Here is a 19,984-nt window from a genome sequence, read left to right as displayed (position 1 = left end):
GCAAATTAAAATAATTGTTCTACCACTTATAATCATAAACACATCGACTAACCATTTTGTGATACATTATGACTTGTGATAATTAACATAAATAACATGACACATCATCATTTAATAGACAAAATGACTAGTTTAACTTATGATTATATTTCTTTCTAGAGACTAATATGATTAACAAAATTTTTCATAAATAATTTGAAAAATAAAATATATCTTAAAAATATATTTGAATATTAATCTTATAAATTTGACAAATGTCATAAGTATGTTTTTAACTGTATTCATCTTTATCATAAGTTGAAAGCTAACACTTATATTTTACTCAAATAAGAATAGTTATTTTCATGTGAAGTTGTTAGTTAAGAATCGTTAGATAATCACATGTTTGATTAAATTATTATCCAATGACTCTCAATTATCAACTTCATATGAAAACTAGTTTTTATCAAAAAATAATTTATTTATTTTAAATTATTATAGACAAAAAAAATTTACATGTATATTTAATTATATATTATCATAAGAATAAAAATAATAAATATTCATGTAAAAAAAAATGAGTGTACAAAAAAAAAACTATACTATAATAAATCAAAACTAAAGTCAGCTACTAAATCCATACCTTTAGTCATGAGTTAATGAGATGTGAAAATTGTGTGGGGAAATGATTTGCAAAGGGTTTAAGTGTGCTTCCCCTAAAATTTATCAGAAACCCCTCCGTCTCTGTTAAATGCAAGCCGAAAGCAGCACTACAAACTGAATAGTGAAAACCAGTAAGCTTGGCCGGCAACCGAACCGAACCAGCAATGGTTTTCACTTCTTCTTCTCTCTCCGCTTCCAAGCTTCTTCTCCCACCCACTCCCAACAATCCCTTCCCCACTACTTCTACGTCTGTTTCTTCTTTGCCTTTCCCATCTACTAGACTCAACCGCCAACGATTCTTGTTTTCTTCAGCGGCATCGGCGTCGGCGTCGAACGCCCCGAAGGAGGGAGGCAAGAAGAAGGAGGAGGAGGTGGAGGAGGTGGAAGTAGAGGAAGAACTGCCGTGGATTCAGGAGAAGGCGCTGGACCTGGTGGAGTTCACCGGGTCCGTTACGCAAGCCTTGCCTGGTCCTCGTGTGGGCCCCACATCACTGCCTTGGATCCTCGCCGTTCCCCTTGCCTACGCCGGCATCACTTTTGTCATTGCTTTTGTTAAGACCGTTAAGAGGTTCACTTCTCCCAAGGCCAAACGCCGCAGACTGGTTTGTCATTTGCTTTTCTCCTTTCACTTATTCTCTGCTCCAAACAAGTGGAATTCGCGTTGACCCTTAATCGTCAACGTGAATTCATTGTTACTTATGGGTGAGTCCCCAATCTAGGATTGAATTGATGGTATATAACTGAGTGGAATGAAATGGGGATTGAGAGAGTGGAATGGAGGCGTAGGAGTAGAGTTATTATTCCACTTTATTGTTGTTTCTATTAACAAGACATGAAGGTTTGATAGAATTGAAAATAATCTATTTGCTCACTAACCATTTCATTTCTCTTAAGCTCTATTTTACTTCATCTCTTTGCTTAGAAGTATCATTGTTTGTTGGCAATTTGGAAATTATATATCTACTTCCGTTTCAGGTTGGGAAAAATGCAACACTATGCAAGTCACTTGATGAGTTATTTCAGAAAGGAAGAGATCAAGTCAACATTGTTGCACTCAAGGAACTTGAGAGTAAGGTGAGATACTTATAGGGAATCATCATGCTCAACACTGTTATAGTGGTACTTTCATATAATGAAATCTTTTTTTTTTTTTTTTGAGAGAGAGAGAGGGGGGGGGGGGGGGGTTGGAAATAATTGGTTGACTTACTAAAATTTGGGACTGTGGCAAGCTATAACAATGAGTAATTACTACTTATTGAAATTTTGAATAATCATGTTATCTTTGGATTTGCTTCGCAGATGAAGTGTGGTTGACTTGACATGTTAAATTGTAAAGTTGACATATCACATACCCACAATGCTAGTCTATTCTACTATTTATTCTAGATTTTGGTGTGTTTTTGTGGCTGTGTCATGTCTTCATATGGTGCCTAGAATATGTGCTACACTGCAGTTGGTATCATTTTTTTGCTTTACAAAATAATAAGAATCATGTGGAAGAAAACGTACCAAAACTTGTCATTTAGAAAAGACTAAAAATATAGAATTTTATGATGCTTTGATGTTTAACTTGTTAAGCAGAAAAAGGTATTAGGGGAAACATTTTCTTATATGGTATACTGTTAGGTTTGCAGTTTCTCTAACTAAAGGATATTAAATCTTTGTGAATCAAGGAATATTTGGAATTCTGTTTTCTTGATGGGAAACATTTTGAACCAATTTTTTGTTTACTGGTTTCCCATGATATATGTGCTAGTGTATATGTATCATTTGATTTAATGTAACAACTGTGAATTTGTATTCAGACAGGTTTTGATCTGGAAGAAATTTTGCGCAAGTATATCCGGTATGCTTTGAATGAAAAACCATTCAACCCTGACATGGTAGCTGATTTAATTCAGTTAAGGAGTGCTTCTATGTTAAATGATTCACAAGTTGCTGAGATTCTGAATGAAATTTCACGACGAATTGTGCAAGATAAAGGTAATACATTCTCAACATTTGACAATATTTTTTTGAGTAGTCTTAGTGCTTGGTAGCATGGATATACATGATTCCAAAATCCAATCGTATTATGTTTAAGTATAGTGGATGTAAAATATCTTGAACCTATGAGTGTTTGAAAGTTTAAACTACAAAACCACTCACTGGTAGCTTGATTCTATGGGCTTAATTTGAAAGATTTTAAATGCTGGAAGTGCAAAAACATAAATTAAAATTCTTAATTACCTTCTGGGCTTTTTGACATTTAGATGTTACTTGTAAGATGTTTAAGTAACTAGCTCATAAAATAATTCGGAGAAATTTTATTTGATAGTGTGAATTTCGCTTTGATTTGTTTGCTGTAAGGTATGACTGGCCTTCTGCCCAAAGATAAATACTGGGCTCTCCACATCTATTTTGGGTTCTTGCCAAATTACTTGTTGAAACTGGTTCTGGCCATTAGTTTATAAGTTTCATTAACTAGTTGACCACATAAGCCTTCTGTTGTTCCTTGCATTACTCTCGCTTATCTCATTATGGCTTAAGTCACCGAATTGAGTTCCAGATCTGCTTTGACACTGCTTTCACCTCCATCATTATTTAATCTCTTGGTTTCTGCTGCATGTTTATTCAGTCACTCTCCAACTCCCAAACTGCCATGGCATCCGCTGCTTTATGCATTTCATTTCCCTCTTTATCTCTTGATGCATCATTCTTTCTCTTTGCATAAACTCACGTAACCTTGGCCAATTCCTCACCAGCCCATTTTCCTATTATCCTCCTGCATAAACATTAACTTAATAAACATTATTGAATAAAATTATAATTTTTTTTGTTGCTGAAGATAATTTATATATCATAGATTTGAATATCTTTTAATAGGAATTACGTGACTGATTTTTGAGTAAAATATTATACACATCCCTAGATATATAAATAAGCTTTCCTCTTAGCCAGAAATTCCATCACTACTCTTAATATAATTAATTCAGTGAGCATTTGGCTGCACTTAATCTGGTTGATGTTAATTTAAAACCAAAATGAATTTTTGCATGAGTCTACTGTATCTGGGGTTTGCAATGAGTTCAAGTGGCTTGTTAGTTGCTCAGGGCTTGCCTCATGACCGGTTATTCAATCAACTAGGATCATTTTTAACGAGCTCAGGTCATTGAGCCTAGAGGTCTAAATTGGTGAAACTTAGTTGATTGAGCTCAAGTAAATTGTAAGCTTGGAGTGAGCCAAGCTTGAATCATGAAAAAAGGATCACTTTCTATTGTGCCTAACTGAGGTAGGCCCAGCTCTAGTCCTGCTTAGTCAAACCTATCTGCAGTTTAAGTTCACTTTTATTAATTTTTATGGGTGTAATTTTCAACATACGACAATTTGGTTCTATGAAGTGATTCTTTAGTGCAACTATATTTTGATAATTAGTGGTAGACTTGTAGTGGCTTTAGTATTCCATTTCTCATCCTTTATTATAACCTTGCTATCTGGTTTTTTGAAGCATGATCTGGACTTCAAATTTGAAAAAAATATTAATATGAAGTTACAATTCTATAATCCACATTTCTGTTTTTCAGTAAGTAGAATATTTGGGTTTTAAACATACCCTTGTTTTCTTCTGAAACAGGTTTGCCACTATTCTTAAATTTGTATTCAAATCTTACATGCTTTGAAATAATAGCAACCTTGAAAGTCAGAAAAAACAGATGCTTACATTGTTCTATGTTAGGACATAATTATATCTGTTCTCTACTTACATTACATTTGAATTATTTTTAGGTCCTGTTGTGATGGAGAAAGCAGGCTATACTGAAAGGGGTTTCAAGAGAAAATTAGCAGTACAAGCCCTCTTTGGAAAGGTCTTCTATCTATCTGAGGTAAGTCTGCACAGTCAATTTGATATAAATTTAGTTTGCTGTGCATAAAATTTGATTAGTGTTCAGTTCCAATGTTCCCTTGTACTATTGGGCACTGACCTTTACATTGGTTCCATGACCTTAAAGTTAAGGGTTGAGGTGGGGAAGAAGGAAAGAGAGGATAGACACTCAAAATGATGTTCTCATTTATATTGAATTATTGATGGTGATCTCTGATCAGATACAAAATAAAAAGCACTTACCCCCATATATACTAATACCAATACCAATACCAAAGTCCTACTTGTAACTGAATAAGGAAACCAAACATGAAAAAATGTAAACAATTCCTTCGATAATTTATATATTCAGTTATTTAGGTTAAGAACAAGAAAAAAGAGAGATCACAAATAAATAATGATGAACAATTACTTGTTCAACAATTATTAGGTCCCAATAATACTGAGGTTTACTTACAATTGTTCAGTAATATATATATATATATATATATATATATATATATATATATATATATATATATATATATATATATTAAATTTGGCTCTTTATACATTCCTCTATTTGATTATTCTGCTCATTAGTTTTTGTTGTAAACTTATAATACACGAGACATGCAGACTGTCATACAAGGAAGTGGTTTTGTGCAGTAGAGTAGCTTTAAAGTTGCCAGATATAGGCACCTAAAAGAGTCTCGGAGAAAAGAGTAGATATCATAGATGTCAGGATAGCCCAATAAGTAGAGGTTGATAAAGAAGAGGTTGTATCTTTCAAAGAGACTTCATTTTCAACCTGCTGGTGTTGGCTCATTATCTTCTATTTAGATTGGCCAAACTCTAGTCATAGAATTTTAGCAAGAATGAGTTTGCATTGTTAATGACTATTAGATGGATGAGTGGTCTCCTCATCCCCTTTGATTTATTCAACAAGAAATCCTTATTATTGACAACTTCTAGTGAAATTGAGTCAAAATTTTCTGGCTATGTAAATATTCTTGGGTATATATTGTCAAATTTCAACTTGAGGATAATGTAATTGTTTGTCTGAAGTTTTCTAATACTTTATTCCATAATATCTTAATATCTAATATTCATACTTGTAATTTTGTATGTTTTGTTGGGTTATGAATTTATTGAATTAGTTTTGTTATTCGTTCCAGCTGCCGGAGTTCTGTTCAAGAGATAGCTCCTTAGTCGTCAAGGAAATCTTCGGAGTTACAGAGTATGTTTTACATGCTTAAATGTTACGGGTCTTTTGCGTCATAACTAGTAAAAACTTATTGAATTACAAAGTGCGAAGAGCCATTGTGTAACATATTACTTCTAACCGTGGTTGTAAATTGTGGTTGGACTGCATTGTGGAAAATTGGGCGAAAACATATGTGAAACAGCCACAGTCGCCGCTGCAATGTGATGCAGTTGGCATTGCATTGCGGTTGTAGACTGCAAATTAAAACCATGCTTATTACTTTTTATTTCTTTTTCTTTTTGTTTTTTATCTTAAATATTTCTTAGTGAACTTGGTATTTCTATCAGCATTTTGCATAAATTTATTTCAGCATTTTTCCATGCACACAGGATCTGCAATAAAATTGAACTCGAAACACCTATTAAATATGATCTAATATTGTTCCTTGGTTTTCCTTTCTTTTCTCAGTGAAGATGCCGATAAACTCCGGATACATACCGTCTCTGATCATGGCAGTATGGATGCACTTGAGAAGATGATTGATTCTGGTGATGTTTCAGATTCAGAAGATTCCGGTGATGTCTAATTTGATGATTCCTCTTGATACAAATCATGTTACTGTTCTGCGTTTCCAAAAGGTTAAAGAATGACCTGGTTGATGCAAATTGTAAAATAGCATCCTCCACCATCCCAAAATGGAAGAGTTTTCAGTTATTCTACTACGTTAGCACTTTCAAGATCCCGTGAATCACTCTGGCCTTCGTATTTTTTATATAACTTGTAGATCAGTTTTTAGCATCGATGTTTTTGTATGGAGAAACGGAATAAAATGAAATCGTTTGAACATGGACGTAGTATGATATGGTACTTTGTAGTTTGTGTCAACATTAGATTGATCAAATTTGATGTCAATAATTTATTTATTTATTGTTTGTTTGTTTTTTTATATAAAAAAACAAAATATATGCCAACTATTTAATATTTATTACAAAATAAAAGGATTTAATATTACATGATAACTCATTACGTATTGTTAAATGTTAACATTTTTGAAATAGAAGTTATTACATTATCCAATTTTATAATTGTATAAACGGTTAAAAAGTTTATTAAATTAGGAAAAAATGTATAAAATAAATTAATGATTTTGATCGATGATATTTTATATTATTAAACCGTATTAAAGATTTGAAAGATAGAATTCTAGTGCCAATGGAAGAGGGAAGAACCGAAGGAGAGAGAGGAAAAAAGAGAATCCTAATGTCAAAAGAGAGAGTAGAGAGATCTAAAATGCTCAAAGACTCAGTCCCAGTGAAGATTACATTTCCAAATACACCAACAACTTACTAAGACCATCCAAAGTACCTTCTACCAAATTACCAAAAGAAGTACCTTAGACAATAGAAAATAAAATATAAAACAACACAATCCAAAATAAAAAGAGATTAGAAGAAAATAGCATGACAATAAGAGTAAATAAAAAAAAAACAAAAATAGACAAAAAAGACGGTAAAAGAACCAAAACAGTAAACCCAAATGTTTCACCGCACAAAAAACAAAAAAGTATAATAAAAAGGCCGTAAGAGAAAATAAAAAAAAACAAGAAAAAAGACCTTCTAAAGGACTCTGGAATAGGGCTGCACGCGGATCGGATCGGATCGGATATAGCCTAAAATTCTATCCGATCCGCACTACACTTATCGGATCGGATCGGATACGATATCCGCATTTTTTTAGGCAAGATCCGATCCGATCCGATCCGCAAGTTTGCGGTGCGGATCGGATATCGAGTATATCCGCATAATTAAAAAAAAACTATTTTAAGATTATATTTGGCTGTTTTTACAGAAAAATATCCAGAGAATTCATTTTTATTTGTTTAAGCCTATATACTCCTAAAATATTATCAATAATAGTTCTCTTGAATAACAAAAATAAAATAATAACACAATATTTAAGTTTAATTATTCTAAGTTGAAGTACAATATAAAAAATTAAAAACAAAATAGCATAAAATTTATAAAATAACACACTAAAATTCATTTCACATTAGGATTTACTTTCTTAAACTATGCTATTTATATGTGATGTGCGGATATGCGGATTTGCGGATCGGATCCGCGGATATCACTGCCGAATCCGCAATCCGATCCTACCATAGTGCGGATCGGATCCGATCCGATCCGATGGCTCTGTGGATCGGATAATATCCGCAAAATTCGGATCGGATGCGGATAAATACCGCGGATATGCGGATATTATCCGATCCATGTGCAGCCCTACTCTGGAAGCTGGGTCCACCGCAGCTTCTGTTGCATTCGATTATTATCATGATGACTGTTTTGATCTTCGTCTGTGACCTATGATGTACGGACACTGATACGGAACACGACACGAGACACATCAACATACGAAATTTAAAATTTTACATGATATGGGATACGCATATATATAAAATATAAAGTATTTTTTAGATAAATCTTAAAATATTTTGATATTTTATTGATATTAAAATATAAATTAAAATTTTTAATTATTTTTAATATCTTATTTTAATTATATTAAGTATTTAAAATATTTTTTATTTTAATAAATAATAATATATACTATATCAAAATTTATTTTAAGAATACATATTAAGAATAAGATTAACACGTTGACACGTAATGGTATTTAGGTGTGTTCAGACGTGTCCGAAAATTTTTTTTTATTTTTTATTAAGATATAACACAACAAACACGCGTGTGGGACGAGTGTCCGTAAATATTGTGTTCGAAATGTATCTAATAGGTGGACACCGTAATCAAACAAAGTGTGCGTGCTTCATAGTCTGTGAGTCTTATTGTCCCATAAAGCGTCTTTTTGGTTCTATCTCCAGGAGTCGTCACGAGCTTCATCCAACGAAACTGTAATCCTCGCATTTTTCATTTAAACATGTCACATAATGTGAATTCTAACCTTCCCCATTCTGACATGACTTCATTTTCCATATTTTCATGTGCTCTCATATACGTTGCTTCCAGCAGATATTCATCCGAAATTGCTAGTACTTCATTAGTATAAGTAATAGATGCCTTCAATTTACCATATGATTTGTTACATTCCATGGTATCTTTCTCTATCTGCCTCAATAATTCTTCCAATACAGGATTATCATCGGATTCTTCCTTCTGCGACGATTTCCCCTATATGGATCGAATCTGACATTTCAATAGAGCAATGGGAATTATCCTTTTATTGTGTGCTTTGGCGCGGTCTTCAATAATTCTCCAAGATTCTTGGAATGCTCTACCCATCACTGCTTTAAATGTTGGATCATATGCATGTTTTAAATCTAGCCTTCCCCAATAATGACGAGTTGGAGGTTCAAAAATACGGTACTCCTCTAAAACAATCATCATACCCATGTACAACGTGTCGTAACCTTCCTCCATCATAAATTGTGCATATGTATGTAACACCTTACCTAAAACAGGCTGATAAACCTCATTCTCATCAGCCGCATCGTCGTTCATCTCCTTGTCATTTTCTGACATAGAAATCTGTGTTGGGGTTTGGTGATATCCAATCTTCATATTTAATGAATACTCCTAACTGAATGAACAGAAATTTTTGATCTAGAGTGTTTAGAATAAGATTGTAGTAAAAGTTTTGCATCCAAAAATAATCGTCCAAGAACAATTTGAGACATTGACACCTGTAGGCTGTAGAGGGTCTTAGATAGAAAATAAATCATTCAATCACTGAAATGACTTAGGACTCTCAATCCAATCAATAATGTGCTTAGTAATTGTAACAACGAATATCACGACATCTATGTCCGTATGTATTCCTTGTACATGATAGAGAACTGACCATATAGTTGAATGAAAAGTTGTGCATATTTTTATGTGTATGATGAGTATGATTGTGAGTATGATGGTATAATAGGTTGGGTGAAAGTTTGTACATAATCATCTGAATATGGTAGGTATGGATATTGTGGTGGGTAAAAATATAACAGTGTGTATAATTGTTGTTGTGATGATGGGTATGTGTATGGTGGGCATGGATATAGTGGCTATGCATATAGCTGTGGATATAGTAGTTGTTATTGCTGAGGTGGTTATTCTTATTGAGGTAGTTGCTCTTGCTCAGCATGCTTGGAGAGCCGCATCGGATCACCGAATCTACTAATGTACCAACCCATGTACTGGTCGGATGATTGATAGTTGTCGACATGTTAATCTGTCAAGACGAATGGAGAACTGTTATTCCATTATGAAATCCATTTGCCATGTTCTACTCTCCAATTCTTTTTTTTTTTGGACTCGCCAGCACTATGTTATGCGACACTTTAAGTTTCATAGCTTATACTAGGGGAATCATTATAAAAGCCAAACTATCTTCTAACCTTATCAATCGGATGCCATTGCACAGCACTCAAAGCATATTAGAGGCACAATTGCACTCTATAGATCTACACTATCATTGACAGCTAATACCCACACAAGGAGCAATGCTAGAGGATTTTCTGTGTCCTTTCAATCATACCTTGATACTCGACATAATGATCGATACATATGTGCAAGTCATGCAGAACCCTAATTAAACTTATTAATCTGGAAAAACTTACAAAGCAATGAAAAATACTTCCAGTGTACAGCAATTCCAGATTAGTCACATGTTGTACCAAATAGCAACATGATGTGCATTGTTGTCAGATTCGCGAGTTAACTTGTAAACTCGTTTACGAGTTTAGGTAGTGGAATCAAGTCAACTCGGATACAAACTCATTTTTGAGTAAAATCGGGTAGACTCGGCTAGACTCAACTCAGTCAAACTCATGAATTTGAGAGCGAGTTAGCGAGTTTGCATTAGGTTCCCATTTTGGCAAAAAAAAAAGAAAAAAGAAAAAATGCCACCCACTTATCCTAAATTCCTAATTGGCTCTGTGACTCCCTCTTACCTCACTCTCCGATGTTCTCTCTTTCTCTTTCTCTCTCCTTCACTCATTGTTCTGACTTCACTCGTCTGCCGTTCATCGCCGTTCTCCACTAGTTGGCGCTGCTGTTCCTTTGTCTGTTCAGCTTTGCGCACAGCGCTGCGTCTCACTCTGTGCTCTGATTCTCGCCTTCTCCTTATCTCACTCTTTGTTCTCTTTTATGCATGCTGAGCCTCTACCGTCACGCATAGTTGCATACGTCGTCGAGCCTCTGCTGCCTCTATTGATCTGCTTTGCTTTTCGCTACCATCGTTTACCGTTTTTCTACCTCCACTGCTGCACGACCTTGCCGCTTCTCTTCCTGCATGACCGCGCCGCTTCACTACCTTCATTCAGGTATGTTTTTTTAGAAAGATTTCATAGTTATTACTTGAGTTTGTTACTGACTTCTTGAATTTTCTAGTTGTTACTTATTACTAATTTTAATTTTTTAGTTGTTCTGGTCTCTGGGATTGTATAAATTATGAATGTTTAAATTATGATAATTGTTAATTCATTCTTTTGAATATCTAAATTTTTATCATGGAAAGCTATTGCAGTTACAAATTTAATAAATTACAGTGTTATTGTGTGTCTGTGTTAGTATATGATATGGTTCAATGTTCATAGTTGATTATTTGATTTAGGAGAAGAATTTTTATTTAGGGACAAACTTACTAATTTGATTATTTATTATTGTTGATTTAGGAATAAAATGTTTGAAAATGTTGGTTCAGGGACAAGATGGTGTAGATGAGGATATTGATGCCATAGAAGATAAAGATATTGAAAGATTTTGGTTCGACTTTTAGTTTATTAGGCTATTTACTTGTTATTTTGTTGATTTTTTTTAGTTGTGTTATTTGAAGCTTTGATTGTGTGTGAATTTTTTGTTAAACTAGATGCATAGTTGTGAATGATTTGAATGTGTGTTCTAAAGTACTTGTTATAATTGTGGTACTATTTTAATTTATTATATGTTTTGAAGTTGAACTTATTAATTTTGAATGCCTAAATTTGAGTAAATATATATATTTAAAAAATTCATAACAGGTAAATTCGTACGACTCTACGAGTCGAGTTTAGGTCAGTTCTACGAGTTTACTTAAACTCGTGAGTTTGACAACCTTGATATGTAACATTTCACATAAATTTTCTTACTTTGTCGGTCAGTCAAATGTTGACGCTGCTTTAAGGTGTAGAATTATGTCAGCTTGATTTCGCTTCCTCTATGGTCGTTCACCCTAGGAGCACTACTGACGATTGGATTTTTGACGGTTTAGAATTTCACTAATAAAATCTCGTTGTAAAGTATAGTTTCTAAACCAACAATAATCCTTTCATACAAAAGATTGTTTGTCACAAGTAACAAACCCCTAATTTTATAAACCGAAGTATTCAAACCTCGGGTCGTTCTCCCTAGGAATTGTAATGAAGTGTCTTGTTATTGGTTGTGAATTATATTTGGGGTTTTTAAGATTTTGGACAAGAAATATAAATGGCAAGAAAATAAACTAACAACTAACAAAGCTCTTGGCAAGATATGAGAATTAGAAGTCCTATCCTAGTTATCCTCTTCAATTGTGATAACAAATTGTCCATTGCTCCCACTTAGTTAACCTCTAACTATGGAGGAAAGTCAAGTGGATGAATCAATTTGATTCCTCAAGTCCTAATCAACTCCCAAAGGAAAGACTAGCTTTAGAGGCATTCAAATTAATTAGCAACTTCTAATTGTCAATCAACAAAGGAATTAGATAACTCAAGAGTCACTAATTACTCTACCTAAGCCAAGAGGAACAAAACCTACACTAAAATCCAACCAAGCATTTCATCAAATACTTGGAAGGCATGAAAGGAAAGCATAGTAAAGTGATAACAAGAATAGAATCTAACAACAATTATTGCAAAGAATTAATAACAACAATCAAAAGAAACACATCTATTATGAATTACCTTGAATTGAATTGGAAGAAAGTAGAAGAAACAAAAGTAGATCTACAACAAAAACACAAGAACAACATAAAGGAAATTACAACAAAAGAATAGAGGAAGATGAATGTAACAACAAAGAAATTGAGAGGTAGAAGTAGAAGAAAGCAAAGACTAAAACCTAGATCTAAGAACTAATCCTAATCCTAATCCTAGAGAGAAGTGAGAGCTTCTCTCTCTAGAAACTACTTCTAAACTAATCCTAAACTAATGGTAACTAGTTCAGTTGATTCCTCTTCAATCCTTGGCTTAAATAGCATCAAAAATGAGTTGGATTGGGCCCACAAGGCTTCTAAAATCGCTGGCCACATGTTGCTTTAAGTGAACTAGGTGGCAGCAACGGCGTGTGCGCGTACTTTGCGCGTGCGCGCCACCATACGTGTAGCAACTATGGCAAATCTTATATCGTTTCGAAGCCCCGGATGTTAGCTTTCCAACCCAACTGGAACCGCATCATTTGGACCTCTGTAGCTCAAGTTATGGTCGTTTAAGTGCGAAGAGGTCGGCTTGACAGCTTTCCGGTTCTTTCATTTCTTCATGAGTTCTCCAACTTTTCATGCTTTCTTTCTTCATTCCCTTGATCCAATCTTTGCCTCCTAAACCTTAAATCACTTAACAAACATATCAAGGCATCTAATGGAATCAAGGAGAATTAGATTTAGCTATTTTAAGTCCTAAAAAGCATGTTTTCACTCTTAAGCACAATTAAAGGAGAACATACAAAACCATGCTATTTCATTGAATAAATGTGGGTAAAAGGTTATAAAATCCCCTAAAATCAATACAAGACAAACCGTCAAATTGGGGTTTGTCAACCTCCCCACACTTAAACCAAGCATGTCCTCATGCTTAAACCAAGAGGAAGCAAAGGGATCAACATTTATTCAATGAAAACTAACTAAATGCAATCTACCTATATGCAACTATCTACATGAATGCAATTGCTTGGTCAAAATAAATTAATCCCCAAGAAGCATATATAAGCACAAGGGCAAAAGGTATTAACAAGTCTAATCCACAATTGGATTGAGTTATTAAATATTTTTACAAACTTGCATGAAAAGAGATGATCATAGGTGGAAACATGTAATTGAGCATCAAACCCTCACCGGTAGTGTTTGCACTCTATTCGCTCAAGCGTTTAGGGTTGATTCACTCAATTCTCTCCTAATCATGCTTTCTAAGATTTGTTCTTCTTCTAACAATCGACATATATTTCATGCATGCATACAAGTATCATGAGGTCTTTTCTTTAGGTTGTAATGGGGCTAGGGTCAAGGTAGGATGCATATATGGTTAAGTGAGCTTGAAATTTGAATCTTTGATAAGCTTAAGCTTTCCACCTAACCTATGACATCCTATACAATTAAATTCCAACCTAACTACCCATTTTTCACTTTTTCACATACTCATGCATTTCTTTTTAATTTCACAACACCTATGCATTGATTTTATTGGACTATACTTTGATTTGGGGCATTTTGTCCCCTTTTTATTCCTTTCTTTTTTTTCTTCTTTTTCTTTCTTTTTCTATATATTTTTTCTTTTCCATATTATTTTTTTTCTTTTTCTTTTGTTTTTCTCATTTTTTTTTCATATACAAGAATCTCAATGCATAAGGTTTTACATTTGATCAATACATGAGTATGTACCCAATTCCCAATATTTTCAATAACAATACAAAATTACCCTTTTATTCACCCAATGTCCCAAGGTTCCCACACTTGAATGATACTCACACACTCTAGCCTAAGCTAATCAAAGATCCAAATAAGGACATTTATTGTTTTTCGCTTTAAGGCTTGTAATGTGCTAAATTAAAAACAAAGTGGGTTAAGCGTAGGCTCAAAATCGGCTAACAAAGGAGAGTAAAAGGTAAGGCTATTTGGGTAAGTGAGTTAAATGAAATGATGGCCTCAATCATATAAATGCATGAATACACAAGATAATGGACATAAAGAATCAAACAAATCAAAGATTACAATCATAGAAATAGAATAATGCACACAAGAAGGAAAAATAAGTGGTTATAAGATGTAACCACACCATTAGGCTCAAATCTCACTTGCTTGTGTTCTTAGCTCAAAAATATGATCCACAAGATATATAATTCAAGCAAGTTTTATGAAAAGTTTTCACTCAAATCAATTGGTGCCCTATAGATAGAAATCTTGAAAAATTTCATTATTTTGACTAAGCTTATTGTGTATATGTATGCAAAAATAAGAAAATGCAAGTAAAATCCATAAAATCCTAGAATGAAATGCAAAAGTATTGGGACTAGAAATTTATCACCCAAGATCGCCGAACGGTCGGACGACCTCCCCACACTTAAAAGTTTGCACCGTCCTCGGTGCACTCAAAGGAGAGCAGGGTGGATGGGTTGCTACAATTGATGAGCTCCTTCAAAAGGTTGTGTGGATGACTTGTTTGTTGCCCCATTTAAAGCTATTCATATCTCCCTTCTTGGTGGCCAACCTAAAAGGAAAGAAAGAAAGAAAATTAAGCCTATAACAAAGATATCAAGGCAATTATAACATAGGCGGGGGCTAATGCCAAATAAGAGTATGGTCCTCTACTACATGGTAGCTACAACATGTAGAGGAGGAAACAATAAGAGAAAATGGCACATCAATGATACTTGATGCAAGAGTAAGGTTAAAGCATGAAGAGCATATGGCACATCAAGTTCACATAAGAAAAAGTGGGTCATGAAAGACAATAGGAGGTCATATCAATGCACAAAGACTTAAGAGTCATACAAGATGAAGCATTGATTTAAAAGGATCATCACCCAACAATATCAAACAAGTCAAGAAGCACCAAAATAATGCAAGGAATTCTCAACAATTGAGTGTAAGAATCCAACACCATTATTAAAATGACTTAAAAAAAACGAAAACATGCTACAAAAACTAAATGAAAATGGGAAGAGTAGAAGTATGTGAATGTGATAAGCAAAAGAAAATGGAAGATGAGGGAAAAAAAAACTCTTTTTTTTTTTTTTTTTACCGACGCGTGCGCGTCATGAACGTTTATGCGTCGATGGGTATATTGGTCGAAGGACGCGTACGCGCCAGGTGCGCGCACGCGTGCATCGAGTTAGGCCGGAGGCATAGTGTCGGCCCAAGTCTGGCACAACTCTCGGATAAAAGTACCGAGAGTGCAGATTGTGCAATCGACGCGCGCGCGCACAGTGTGCGTGCGCGTGCATTGCCAATTTAAGATCATGTGCGCGTATGCGCCAGGTGTGCGCACGCGTGCATAGACTTGTGCCTTAGGCCCAATGTTCGCACAGTGCAGGCCTAACTCTCGGGTTTTTGGCTGGAGGTCAATTTTTTTTGCATCCACGCTAGTGCGCGTCCGCGTGGGTGGTCGAAAAATGCTCAGGTGCGCGTACGCGTTAGGTGCGCGCACGCGTGGATGGTGTTCTGTTTTTCAAAAAATATTTTTCTAAGTTCTTACACCAATCCGAGCCTTTCAATCCTCCAAACAGCTACCAAAACACCCTAAAACCTTATTTATCATATTATACTACTAACTAAACTTGATAAAACAATAAAAACAAGAAATTAAACTAATTCTACCAATATTTACAAAAGATAAAAATGAAAATGAGAATCTACCTATAATGGTAACTCAATTTACTTATTAACAAACTAAAAGAGTATGGAAAGAGTTTACCATGGTGGGGTGTCTCCCACCAAGCACTTTTATTTATTGTCCTTAAGTTGGACTTATGGGGAGCTTCTTATCAAGGTGGCTTGTGCTTGTATTCATCTTGGAACTCCCACCAATGCTTGGTTCTCCATTGTGCCCCAAGATTCCTCATGAATTGAGCCAAGTGTTGATGGAGTTCTTCACAAGCTTGGGGCTCCCAAAGTTGATCCTCTTCTTGTGATCCGGGGTCCCACACTTTGTTTTCACACCCGTCTTGAGGTTGATCATCATTATTGGTCCACCCGGGTGGTGAGTAAGGTGAATTCTCTATGAAGTGCCTAACAATCCTTCTAGACCCATCTATTTGAGCACTACTCCATCCTTTATATCTCATATTTGATGCCTCAACCATAATGAGCCTTGATTTGCAACGCCTACCACAAAACCTTTTCCGCTTACGCTTCATCCCACAAACTTCCCTAAGTTGGCCATCCGTTTCAAGCAAACCATATTCAAGTGGGATAATAAAGCTAATAGAAATGAATTTCACCCACTCAAATGAAGGTGTAGATGGCAACCTAGGCAAAGATGCTTCCATAGATCTTGACAAAGCATAGCCAACCCTCGTTCTTCTATTTCTAGGGACTTCCACCTCTTCACAAGATCTCTTAATCTCAATCCTTTGTTTATTAGTACTATTTAAGCCTTTTCCATTAATCAAACTATAATTGGGAGAGTGAGAGAAGTTTACCTCCACAACATTTTCAAATGCACCGGGAGAAGGCTCTTCAAGTTCAAAGGATTCTCCACCACTAGGACTTGATACTTGCTCTTCATTGCCATGGGAATTCAATTCTTGCTCTATCCCATCCAAGTCTTCATATGGAATATGCCTTGGAAGGTGTGCACTTTCCTCCCTAGCATCAATTTCAATCATCTTGGAGGGGTTTTCTTCAACTTTATGTTCCCATGGAGGCTCCGCATCTCCTAAGTCTTCTACCACTTCTTCCTTGTCTTCAACAATTAAAGCTTCCTCCAATTGTTCCAATACAAAGCAACTTCCTTCATTTCCCACAGGAGTTTCCAATCTCTCCTTCATGCTATGCTTTTCATTTGATTTTCCACATGTAGCCATGGGGGTTCCTTGAGTGTTCAAGCATTGGGAGGCTAATTGATTTGTTACCGCATCCAAGGCGGCCATGAAATTTTGCACATCCCTTTGCATCTCTTCTTGCCCTTGAACAAGAACACCAAGGGTTTCATCCATTAGAGATTGGGGTGGTTGGAAGGATTCATCATTTTGGGGGAAGGGTTCATAGTAGGAAGGTGGTTCTTCTTGGTAGAGTTGTGGTGGTTCAATGTTTTCCATTCTTTCCACTTGTTGCACAACACACTCCATGGTTGCTTGAAATTGATCCAATGCTTCCTTGAGATGATCCCTTGACTCTTGTTCCTCTTGGATAATATGATTAGGATCATGTGGTTCTTGGATCAATGGATATGAGTATTCTTCCATGGGAGGCTGTGGTGGAAAGTAGTATTCATCTTGTGGTTGAAAATTTTCGTATATTGGAGGTGGTTCATCTTGGTAATAATGTGGAGGAGGTGGCTCTTGAAAATATTGATGTTGGAATGGTGGTGGCTCTATATGTGGTTCATATGGTTCATATGGTTGTTGGTAGGATGGATGTGGATTAAGGTCATATGAAGGTGGTTGGTGAAAAGAGGCTTGTGAGTGTGGTTGGAGGCCATGTTGAGGATACGATTCATAGGCATATGGTGGTGGTTCTTGAAAGTCACAAGGAGATTCACCATAGCCATTTGATTGGTATGCATCATGGAATGGCTCTTCTTCATAGTTCATTGGTGGAGGTTGTTGCCAAGAAGATTGATCATATGCATATGGCTCCTCCCACCTTTGATTGTCCCATCCTTGATACACATTCTCATTGAAGTTCTCATTACCTACAACATAGTTGTAATCACACTCATAGCCAAAGTGAGAATTCATGATGGTAAGAGAGGGCAAAAACAAAAAAATAGGAACAAATAAAGAGAACAAACTAAAAACTAACAAAGAGGCAAAAAGTAAACATATTCACAATATTCACATATATACAATAACCAATAACATAACACCATTGCAAATCCCCGGCAACGGCGCCATTTTGACGATTGGATTTTTGACGGTTTAGAATTTCACTAATAAAATCTCGTTGTAAAGTATAGTTTCTAAACCAACAATAATCCTTTCATACAAAAGATTGTTTGTCACAAGTAACAAACCCCTAATTTTATAAACCGAAGTATTCAAACCTCGGGTCGTTCTCCCTAGGAATTGTAATGAAGTGTCTTGTTATTGGTTGTGAATTATATTTGGGGTTTTTAAGATTTTGGACAAGAAATATAAATGGCAAGAAAATAAACTAACAACTAACAAAGCTCTTGGCAAGATATGAGAATTAGAAGTCCTATCCTAGTTATCCTCTTCAATTGTGATAACAAATTGTCCATTGCTCCCACTTAGTTAACCTCTAACTATGGAGGAAAGTCAAGTGGATGAATCAATTTGATTCCTCAAGTCCTAATCAACTCCCAAAGGAAAGACTAGCTTTAGAGGCATTCAAATTAATTAGCAACTTCTAATTGTCAATCAACAAAGGAATTAGATAACTCAAGAGTCACTAATTACTCTACCTAAGCCAAGAGGAACAAAACCTACACTAAAATCCAACCAAGCATTTCATCAAACACTTGGAAGGCATGAAAGGAAAGCATAGTAAAGTGATAACAAGAATAGAATCTAACAACAATTATTGCAAAGAATTAATAACAACAATCAAAAGAAACACATCTATTATGAATTACCTTGAATTGAATTGGAAGAAAGTAGAAGAAACAAAAGTAGATCTACAACAAAAACACAAGAACAACATAAAGGAAATTACAACAAAAGAATAGAGGAAGATGAATGTAACAACAAAGAAATTGAGAGGTAGAAGTAGAAGAAAGCAAAGACTAAAACCTAGATCTAAGAACTAATCCTAATCCTAATCCTAGAGAGAAGTGAGAGCTTCTCTCTCTAGAAACTACTTCTAAACTAATCCTAAACTAATGGTAACTAGTTCAGTTGATTCCTCTTCAATCCTTGGCTTAAATAGCATCAGAAATGAGTTGGATTGGGCCCACAAGGCTTCTAAAATCGCTGGCCACATGTTGCTTTAAGTGAACTAGGTGGCAGCAACGGCGCGTGCGCGTACTTTGCGCGTGCGCGCCACCATACGTGTAGCAACTATGGCAAATCTTATATCGTTTCGAAGCCCCGGATGTTAGCTTTCCAACCCAACTGGAACCGCATCATTTGGACCTCTGTAGCTCAAGTTATGGTCGTTTAAGTGCGAAGAGGTCGGCTTGACAGCTTTCCGGTTCTTTCATTTCTTCATGAGTTCTCTAACTTTTCATGCTTTCTTTCTTCATTCCCTTGATCCAATCTTTGCCTCCTAAACCTTAAATCACTTAACAAACATATCAAGGCATCTAATGGAATCAAGGAGAATTAGATTTAGCTATTTTAAGTCCTAAAAAGCATGTTTTCACTCTTAAGCACAATTAAAGGAGAACATACAAAACCATGCTATTTCATTGAATAAATGTGGGTAAAAGGTTATAAAATCCCCTA

At 35.3% G+C, this 19,984-nt stretch overlaps 1 protein-coding gene across 1 annotated transcript; it reads left to right on the top strand.

The window, feature by feature from the left end:
- The first annotated feature begins 640 nt into the window (after positions 1-640).
- Positions 641-6,610, top strand: LOC130943548 (uncharacterized). The gene is made up of 6 exons (XM_057871470.1): positions 641-1,244; positions 1,618-1,716; positions 2,448-2,625; positions 4,408-4,505; positions 5,662-5,723; positions 6,159-6,610. Exons 1-6 carry the CDS (start codon positions 807-809, stop codon positions 6,274-6,276), a joined length of 993 nt encoding a protein of 330 aa, XP_057727453.1. The 5' UTR covers positions 641-806; the 3' UTR covers positions 6,277-6,610.
- Positions 6,611-19,984: the final 13,374 nt, after the last annotated feature.

Source organism: Arachis stenosperma, chromosome 8, assembly GCF_014773155.1.
Source record: "Arachis stenosperma cultivar V10309 chromosome 8, arast.V10309.gnm1.PFL2, whole genome shotgun sequence".
NCBI classification, from domain to species: Eukaryota; Viridiplantae; Streptophyta; class Magnoliopsida; order Fabales; family Fabaceae; genus Arachis; species Arachis stenosperma.
Note: the sequence above shows the minus strand (reverse complement) of the source record. Positions and strands in the feature narration are given on the sequence as shown.